The sequence below is a fragment of the Triticum dicoccoides genome, unplaced genomic scaffold (assembly GCF_002162155.2).
Source record: "Triticum dicoccoides isolate Atlit2015 ecotype Zavitan unplaced genomic scaffold, WEW_v2.0 scaffold115239, whole genome shotgun sequence".
In the NCBI taxonomy this organism is placed as follows: domain Eukaryota; kingdom Viridiplantae; phylum Streptophyta; class Magnoliopsida; order Poales; family Poaceae; genus Triticum; species Triticum dicoccoides.
The window spans coordinates 44,396-54,666 of record NW_021179991.1 but is presented as its reverse complement, the minus strand read 5'-3'; the positions used below and the strand labels follow the sequence as shown (position 1 = coordinate 54,666).

Sequence of the window (10,271 nt, the reverse complement as noted above, 5' to 3'; positions counted from 1 at the left end):
CAGACGGGCAGCAGGAAAGTTCGACGGGACGACGGAGCTGTGGCCCGTGACCGCGACCTGTGGAATTCCGGCCCGTAGTGCACCGTTCGTTTCGCCATCTTCTTTTCGTCGTCTACCTGTGTTGAAACAGGAGGGCCGGCCATAGACGTCGGGGCTCCGGAGGCCATGATTGCGAACTGGGATCGGAGTAGTTTTCGAACCTCCCGGGAACGTTCCCTGCTCCCTGCTCCTGCTACTCGAAATCAATGAAATCCACTGTTTGAACCCACGGGCTAACGGGGACGTTTATACTGGCGCAGTGCACTGTGTTCAACAAATGGCAATTCCACAGCCTGACATCAGCGTTTTCTGATTTTAAGATTTTTCATTAGTTAGGGCATTTCTAACCCATTCCTAAAAGTTAGCGAAGTATATACCTTAGTGGAGTATATATACTCCACTAAAATTTCGTGGCACCCAGCCGATCCCCTGAATTTAGGGGAGTAAAACTACATTTGTACAAATCCAATCAAATTTGAACCGAAAGATGATGCATTTAAACATAAATTCAACGCATAAAGTTCTCGCAGCCGAATATTAATCATAAATTTAAATTAAAACTAAACTTAAACTACTTTCGGTCGAAGTGGAGGTCGAGCCAATCCTCCCGTATGAGGCCGCCCTCGGTGAAAGCTGGGCCCGGGCTGGTACCGCTGTTGTCGTCGTCGGGGAAGACGCTCCGTCACTCCTCGACGTTGATCTCGTCGTTGCCGCCCACCTCGCCGCCCGCGTTGCAAATACAGTTCAGAAAATCGAATTTCAACTGGGATATGTTAAATTTAGAAATACAGTTCAGAAAAATGAACTAGATTAACATGCGATCGCTAGCGTCAGTCCAGTCCAGCCGGTGTCCACCTCTCAAATTGACCGGTGTGCTAGCTTAAACATACGAGGCTATACAGGGTACGCAGAAATTTTACCCGGTGTCCTGTGACACCGGTTGTGCCAACGTGGGTCCGCTCCTGGCAACAGTGATTAAACTTATTATTGGCTGCGCGGACGGAGCCGCCTACATTCCTAGTACTTCTTTCGTGTCACTATAACTGCCCTTAATTAGTCTCATGGGTATAGGAAAATACCAGGATACACCTGGTTGTAGATGAACCCCATAAACTATTTTCTAAGATTTATTTTAGCAATTCAAGAAAAAGTCAATAATCTTTGAAACATTTGTGGAACAAACTTGACATGTAGGCCTACTCACACAAAAAATTGACAACGAAAAACTCCCCATAGAAAATCTGAGCATAAAAACAAATTGTCCAGGACAATATAGAGTGAATAGTACATCTAATATAGTGCTGATTTTGATTTTATTCTGGACAATATCACGTAAGTCATTTCGTCCCTAAAATTTTTAGGTGAGTATAACGCTTTATCAAGTTTGTTGCCATTTTTTTTTCAGATTTTTCGACCATTTCTTTAATTATGATATTTTTTAGAAGGGTCCATATGCCCCCATGTTCCATTCTGTCCCTTCCTGTGGGTATGTGTCTACTGGAAAAGTCAAGAATGTAGCTAATTGCAATTATTCGATATATGTATTTTTTTTGCGAGGTTAAAAGGATTTCATTGCTCAACTGTTGGAATATTCGTTCCTACATAGCAGAGGAACTTCTGCAGGTCCAGAGCGCAACCAAACTGTAGTTCGGCCCTACGATCGTCCGAAAGCAGCAAGGGTATGTCTAACAACGTTCTGATTCCTACTTACATGAGCAATAGAGATATCCCTTTCACCAAAGAGCCTCTTAATATCCTGAACTATCATTCTATGTGGCGATCTGTCAAGTGTAGGCGACTTGATCAACTTGACCGCATCCATGCAGTCCATCTCGATGTCTACCGGGCGAGTAGACCATTGTAGAGCAAGGCTTAATCCCTCCTGGCACGCCAATAGCTCAGCCTGGAGCGGTCCGGAACAATGCAAGATGGAACGACAAGCGGAGAAGATAATGTTGTCGTCATTATCTGTAGGATCATACCAGCTCCTGCTAATCCACCGTCGGTATCAACGAATGACCCGTCAACATTCAGCTTCACGCGACAGGCCGGCGGGGCAGACCACTGGGCCGTGGCTGCATGCTGTGTTGGTGTATTTATCATTGTAGAACTATACCCAATCGGCAGCAGCACCATCTTCCCTTTGATGATGTCAATGGTTGGAAAATAATTGATGCATCGAAGAGATTCAGCATAGCTAATCAGAAATCTGCAGGAAGCTTCAATTGGAGGTGGTAGCTTATAGTGTACTATTTCATTACATACATACCAACTCCTCCACAGCACCATCAACATGTGCATGCGATCATCTTCATTTAGCTTGTACAGAAGATCAAAAAGCCACTCAGGGCCCCTGTATTCCCCACTGAAGCTAAGTCCGGCAATAGCCATTTTTCCTGCATGGCATTCCACAAAGCAACAGCCAATGGGCATCTACAAAATGTGTGGAACGTGTCCTCCGGTTCCATCGCACACAGTGGACAAAGGTTAGACACCTCAAGTTTCCGTGATTTTTTATTCACCCAAGTAGCCAGCGAATTTGTGACCAAACGCCATGCAAAGATACGCATCTTTGGTGGAGCAGGGCACCTCCATATAAGTGCCCAGACGGCCTGTCGCCCGTCCGGTGCCCTACTCGATGCGACTGTAGTCTGCCGGTGAATCTCATCATAGGATAGTCGATAAACTTTCCGGACTGTGAACGATCCAGAACGCTCAGGCGCCCAAGCGATAATGTCTCTGTCCAACCGTGGCACCACCTTGATCTTCATAATTTCCATGACATCTACCGACATGAAATGTTGATTAAGTAGTTGCACGTTCCAATTTCCTCGATCGTTCAGGAGCTCGCTAACACGCCAAAGGCGGCAACGCCCCTGGGGTGATATTGGCAACCTCGCAAGCGGATGTGGTGTCACTGGTCATGCCAAATACGTACAGAAGCACCATGACCAATGCGCCAAATTAGACCTTTCTTGAGAAGCTCAAGACCGTGGACAATAGACTGCCACGTCTGGGATGAGTTTCCCAAAAAGACAGTATCTTCCAGACGTCCCGCCTGGTAATATCTTGCTTTGAGCACTTGCGCACATAAACTGTCAGGGTAAGCAATAAGACGCCAAGCCTGTCTAGGCAGAAGTGCCTGACTGAAGAGTCTGAAATCACGGAACCCCATGCCGCCATGCACTTTCGGTTTAATCAATGTATCCCACGCACACCAATGTGTCTTCCTCTTCCCCTCGTTGCCCCCCACCAAAAATTACGTACCATGCGAGTAAGATCATCATAAACACTCCGGGGCAAACGGAAAACCCCCATGATATATGTAGGTAGGGACTGCGCAACCGCCTTAATGAGAATTTCTTTGCCCCCTTGTGACGCCGCTTCTCCCCACTGTAAGATACGCTTAGTAAGTTGCTCTTGTAGATTTTGAAACTTGCCCTTCGACATTCTACCAGATGGTGTGGGGAGACCGAGATACTTATCATCGAAACACACCGTCTGAACCTGCAAGGTATGCACAACCTCCTGCTTGTCGTTGTCACCACAACATGGGCCAAATAAAATAGAACATTTCGCCGGGTTAATGAATTGTCCTGCGGTGCGCTCAAAAATAGCCAGTGCATCTTCCACCTGGGTAGCTTCTTCCTGAGTAGCACGGAAGAACATTAAAGTGTCATCTGCGAATAGGAGATGTGAGATACCTGGCGCCCTTGGACACACATGAATAGGAGAAATCCTTCCTTGTCTGACCTTCTGTTTCAAAATAGCATCAAGTCCATCAGCTACGAACAAAAACAAAAACGGGGATAGGGGATCACCCTGCCGAAGTCCACGCGATGGTACGAACGAATCTGAGAGGACTCCATTTAGTTTAACACTATGTCTCATCGAGCTTACACACGCCATAATCCATTGTATCCACCGGTGATGAAAACCCAACTGTTGCATCATTCGCTCCAGGAAATTCCAGTCTACCCTGTCATATGCCTTTGATAGGTCCAGCTTGTAAGCACAAAAACTATTCTCCTGATTCCTTTCCTGTTTGATGGTATGCATACACTCAAAAGCTATGAAAGCATTATCTGTAATAAGTCTACCATGGACGAAGGCGCTCTGCTCAGGATCAATAATAACATCAAGGAGAGGCCTCAAACGATTTACCAGACACTTGGAGATGACCTTGTAAACTACGTTACATAGACTAATTGGTCTGAACTCATTTAGCTTCTTTGGATTCGCAACCTTAGGAATAAGCACAATAGTAGTTGAGTTTACCTCATCCGGCATGTGTCCAGTCTCAAAGAACAACCTGACAGCCGCCATTACATCCTCTTTCATTAAAGCCCAGTTACGCTGAAAAAATCGAGCTGGAAATCCGCCTGGACCCGGGGCTTTTAGTGGCCCAATCTGGAACAACGCATCACCTATTTCCTTATCTGTGAATGGAGCACAAAGAGTAGTATTCATATCATCCGTTATTTTAGCTTGGAAAAGATTCACTACCTCTTCTGGGTTGATGTTCGGATCAGCTGTAAATAATTGCATAAAATGGTTACGGGCCATATCCAACATCACGTTCTTATTAGTTTGCCAAACATCATTAGTATCCAATAGTCCTCGTACTGCATTCTTTCTGGCTCGCCACACTTCGATATATGTATTTACTTCAATGTTTCCAAAGAGGTTAAGTGACTTTTACCCCGAAAAAAAGAGGATAAGTGACTTTGATATATCATGTCAGCTTAATATTGTAATGCATTATTATTTTTCATTAGCGCTACTATCTAATGCAAATCGTGAATGAGAGCATTCTCATTTGCCAATGCAAATCAGGCTATGCCTCCTCCCATGTAGACCCAAGCGGGTCAAACAGTAGGTAATTAACCATGGTAATTGTTTATCATCGATGAATTGATTGGAGTTGGTCTTGGTCATTTTGTACCGCATACCAAGGAAAACGCCTTCTTCAGAAAACTCCACTCAGTATGTACCACGAGCCGACACACTAACATACATTGAGTATCATCCCAGTCAGTGGACCACGATACATGGGAGGGCAGGCTTGATTGTAGTCACCAAATCCGGGAAGAAGATTAGAGTTTGTTTGGGGGATGCTTTTAGTGAATGTTGGCTGTTTTTCCTTTTGTCAGCCGCAAGCTGCTGGTAGTGCTCCCTCCGTTCCAAAATAAAACCACGACAAATATTTACGAACGGAGGGAGTAGTAGCTAAGGATTTTCCTAACATGAATCAATTACTGAATGAATTATCTGAAATGCCTCTGAAAAAGATGAACGGCAAGATTTGATATCCACGCCATATACAATTGTGTGGAAGTAACTAAAGAAGTCAACACAAAAGGAAGTAACAAAGAAGATTTTCTTGTTCACCACAAGTGACTAAGGCCAACTCTAACCGATCTCCTCAAAAGAGGGCAGCAAATCGGCGGAGTAAACTTTAGTAGATGATTTTTACTTCACTAAATTTTGATCAAACCTAGCCGAACTTCTAAATTTAACGGAGTAAAAAGCAATTTTCATAAGTTCAACATAGATTCGATTTAGACAACCGAAATTCAACACATAATGTACATAATCATTAGATTTAAACCTAAACATGAACTTGAACTTAAAACTAAACATGAATTTAAACTAAAACTAAATATCATCGTCACCCTTATAGAGGGCGAGCCAATCCACCCGCGAGATTCCACTGCCCATGGGGTCCAGGCCTATGCTGTCGTCACCGTAGTCGGTGAAGACATGCCACCATTCTTCAACATTGAACTCCTCCTCGTCCTTGCCTCTGTTGTCGTCGCCGTGCTCCTTGTCGCCGGAGAGGACGATGACCTCCCGGTTGACCATGCGCTCCGAAAAGATCGTCCGCTTCGCTTCCACCAGCTCGAGGTACTGGAGGAGGAGGTCCACCATATACTCCTCGTCGGCGGCCTCCATTGCGATGCGCTCCCTTGCCTCCCGGTCCTCCCTAGCCATCATCGCACTCAACACCCCCTGCGGTGGCGGGTCGAGCTCGACGGGCACCGTCCCCCACGGCAAGTTGAGGTGCGCTGCCGCGCCGTGCAACCAGACCTGTCACCGGCCGTACTCGAGGGCGGTGAGCTCCAACGTGTGGAAGGAGCCGAGCCACTTATTGGTGTGGGTGTCGTGGTCGGTTATCTCCTCCACTCACGTCCCCCACGGCTACTGGCGGACGCCCAGGCTCTTCCTCTGCGGCTGTCGCGGCAGAGGGAGGATGGGGAAGTCGGAGAGCCGGCGGGAGGGGGGCGCATCGGTGGGGCGGCGACGATTGTGGACAAGAATCCACCCTCGTGGTGCTGGGGATCCGCGCTGCGGATGGGCGGCGGCCATGGGATCTGGCCATATATAGGGGCAGCGGGATGCAGCGCCAGAGGCGGGAATTAAGGAGTAGGAGAGGCAAAGGAGGGCGAGATTTTTTACTCCCGCCACCGAACGGTGGAGTAAATATAGGCGCGGAATAAGCGGTGGAGGAATTATTTTTTTTGCTCCACTATTGGTTTTAGGGGTTCGGCTAGCTTCCGGTTAAAGAAGTAAAACCGAATTTTCACTCCTCTTAACAGATATAGGGGGTCGGTTAGAGATGCCTTAAGCTACTCACATGCATACAACCATGTCTTTCCCTCTTTTCTCTGAAGACTATACACAGCCATGCTGAAGTAACTAAGAAGGTACCCCATGTGCTGTGTATATACCGGTCCAAACCAAAAGGTGTTCAAAAGGTTTAAGTTCCATGCACATATATCATCTTTATTAAGCCCCGTCCGGTCCCACGCCTTGTTCGTCGATCGAAAGGTGTCATATTTCCGGCCAACTGAATGGACCGTGGACTTCCCAAAGTCCTCCATCAGCCAGGTCTCTCTCATCATCGTGTAGATTTATAGTTCGTCGACATCATCAACCACCCATAGCTGATTCTCAAAAAAGAAAAGAAAAGAAAAGAAGGCTATGGCTAGCTTCGGTTGCCGTCGCACGTGCCCCCCTCCCCTCTTCCCTCCAAGCCGCCTGTCATGATCGCGCCATTGCTCCGGACGGCCCCCCAGCTATATATGCACGTTCGCATGCATCCCCCATGGGAACCCCCACACATTAGCTTCCTCGTGGACGGCTTGCCACTAAGCTATATATCTACACGTGCACATATATACGCACGGTCCCATTTCCATTGATGACCTGAGCGAGACTCGACCGAACCTACGGTGTCTAGATCGAAGTGATCGAGCATCACCTGGTCGCCCGGCCGCCATGGATAGCAGCAGCTGGATCCATGGCTATGGCGCCAACGGCGGCGCCGCCGCCGGTAATAGCGGCTTCATGTGCGGTTACGCCGCCAGGTGTGTGTGCATTATGCGCCCTACCTCGATCGGTTTCGGTTCATCGCGCACAGATATCGATCTGCCAGTTGACGGATCTCTTTGATGGCTGTGTGCATCGTTTGATGCAGAGGCCCGGGATTATTCTCCTTTTCGAAAAAAGTTGATGGATCTGACGGCGATCCTTTGATTAATTAGCATCACTGGTGCAAATTTGTTGGAATAATCCATGTTTAGCTTCGGTTCAAGTTACTTAGGTGCCATAGACAATTACTAGCCACTGGGATATCTGTCTGATGGATCTCTTTATATGCAGCTGCGTCGTCCCTGAAGGGCTGCAGAGCAGCACGGAGGAGGAGCGCACCCAGATTCAGCACCACCTCAACCAGGCAAGCATCCATTGATTGATTGATATGCATACGTGCGATTGTGCACCTTTGACTGTTTCTGATGATAATATCGCACGTGCAGATCAGCATGCAGATGAACATGGAGGACGAGCCAGCTGCCTACATCGTCGCTGCCGGCGACGGAGCCGCCGTGGGCATGCAGCAGTCCGTCCTAGACGAATTCGATTTCCTCCCCTCGCACCACGCCGGAGGCTGCAGCTTCCCCTCATCGTCCTCCACCTCCTCCTCGTTCCATTCCGCCTCGCTCTCTTGCAGCCCGGAGAACTCCTCGGCGCACGCCCTCACGATGCCCGCCGCCGGCCTGCAGTTACCGGAGGTCTCCTCGCATGTACCGCCGCTGGTGCTCCCATGTGACGATGACTACCACCAGTACGTCCTGAACTTCCACGACACGGCCGCAATGGAGCCTGGCGTGGTGCCGGCAAGCGCGTTCAGCCGCTACGCGCGGCACCTCGGCGCGAGGCGGAGGCCGAAGCCGTCATGCGGGCAGAAGATGTTCAAGAAATCCATGTCCGTCCTGGTCAAGATGCAAACGGCGATGAGGTACAGCCACCAGCAGCACCACTTCCAGCAAGCGTCGGCGGAGACCGAGCTTTCGTCGGTGAACCAGCTGCAGCACATGATCTCCGAGCGCAAGCGCCGGGAGAAGCTCAACGACAGCTTCCAGGCTCTCAAGACCGTCCTTCCTCCCGGCTCCAAGGTACACATAAACATAATTTGAATGCATGCATATTAATTTCTCCGAGAGCAGTGGTAGGGTAGTAGCACGTTCTTTGACTAGCTAATGATGATCATCTGTCTCGCTTTACAGAAGGACAAGACGTCGATACTGATCACCGCCAGGGAGTACGTGAACTCCCTCAAGTCCAAGGTCTGCGACCTCGAGGAGAAGAACAAGGCGCTCCAGGCGCAGCTGGCCGAGTGTGCCCGCGCCGCCGGCCGGGTCGAAGAAGACGACGCCGAGAAGGTCGAAATCCAAATAACCAGAGGGGCGGCGGATCGGGAAGATGGGACGACTACGAGTGAGGTTTGCACGGTGAAGATAGCGGCGAGGCCGGCGCATGGCAACACGATGGACGTGGTGCTCAGGACGCTGCAGTGCCTCAATGACCAGATGGGGGAAGGCGACGTCAGCCTGGTGGCCATGAGCACCAGCGATGGCGACGGCGGCAACGGCCTCACCGGAGCATTCCTGACGATGCAGCTCAAAGTAATACACTCTTCTTATTCTTATTCTTTTCTTTACAGTATGCTTAGATATTTTGATGGGAACTCCATTCGAAATAAAATAAAATTGTATACATAATCAACCAACTGAGCTGAGCATGATATAAAATTGTACTAGCAAGTAGTACAATCCAGTAACTGGATCACGTGTTGGCTTCATATATTTCAATTTGGCCAGTGGACGTGTCACACACACTCCGGCCGAAACCCTAAGCGTGCGTGCACACGTGAACTGTAAGCTAGGCTAACCTTAGGTAGGTATTAAGTGTGTGTACCAGGTTACCTGAGATTTGTCATATGGAATCTCTCGGTTGACCAAAATGACCAACGTAGCGCACCAGCAAGCTAGATTTTTACTATTCAATGATGATGAAAAGTAGTAACGCATATCGCGCGCGTCACACTCTTTTTAAATTCTGCATAGACTGGAAAATTTAACTGGATATCTTGATGCGGTTGTTGCAGTCAGCGTCCGGTGCCAAGTGGGAGGAGGAGGTGGTCAGGGAAGCCGTGGCGAAGGCCGTCGCGGCCCGCACGGGCGCCGACCGCCGTGGCGACGCCGCCGGCCGGTCTCGGCACGCCGAATGATTAAGCTGCTGCTCCATCCAACGGTCGGCTCCTCGTGCTCCTCAGGAGACCGCCGTTAGCTAACCACCCACCGCCGACGGATGCATGCAGTGCCATCAGAAAATAGTAGACTAAATTTAGTTGCGTTACTGTCGCTGCATGGACAATTCTACTGTTCGGGGTTGAGGTGACAAAACAACCTGACAGGACGAATAACGCAGGACTAAATGGAAGATCGCCGTCATGTTGACCGTGCAATCGATCCAACCGTGGGAAAACATATGCACAGTGATTAATTAGTAGTCGATTCATCAGCATGAGCTTATATACATGTGTAGGCACTTTGATTTTGTTAGGGAGACTGTTATTACATGTGAGTGCTTATACTTGACTTACCGAATATAGTGCATTATTCTTAGTTTGCCCAATGATTCTTACTTTCTTTAGTTACTCCATCGCAATATCATCCATTCCCTCTCACACCAGCTGCCACTCCGGCGGCGGCGACCACCTCCTCGTCAGCCGCCACTCCAACCCTATCTGGTCCCCATAGCGTACACGAGCTACTCCCGTGTGCTCCGCTGGCGTCACATCTTATGTCCACCATCGTGGCCCCCTCGCCGATGGCGCACACCCAACCACTGGTGGCACGTCCTCGCCCAAGATGGCGGCGTTGTGA

At 48.9% G+C, this 10,271-nt stretch overlaps 1 protein-coding gene across 1 annotated transcript; it reads left to right on the top strand.

The window, feature by feature from the left end:
• Positions 1-7,197: 7,197 nt before the first annotated feature.
• Positions 7,198-9,916, top strand: LOC119343089 (putative transcription factor bHLH041). The gene is made up of 5 exons (XM_037614268.1): positions 7,198-7,409; positions 7,705-7,777; positions 7,860-8,498; positions 8,610-9,008; positions 9,491-9,916. Exons 1-5 carry the CDS (start codon positions 7,321-7,323, stop codon positions 9,611-9,613), a joined length of 1,323 nt encoding a protein of 440 aa, XP_037470165.1. The 5' UTR covers positions 7,198-7,320; the 3' UTR covers positions 9,614-9,916.
• Positions 9,917-10,271: the final 355 nt, after the last annotated feature.

Coding starts and splice junctions, on each gene's coding strand:
- LOC119343089 (XM_037614268.1), top strand. CDS start 7,321: ATGGATAGCAGCAGCTGGATCCATGGCTATGGCGCCAACGGCGGCGCC. Junction 7,410..7,704: donor ATGTGCGGTTACGCCGCCAG/GTGTGTGTGCAT, acceptor CTTTATATGCAG/CTGCGTCGTCCCTGAAGGGC. Junction 7,778..7,859: donor TTCAGCACCACCTCAACCAG/GCAAGCATCCAT, acceptor TCGCACGTGCAG/ATCAGCATGCAGATGAACAT.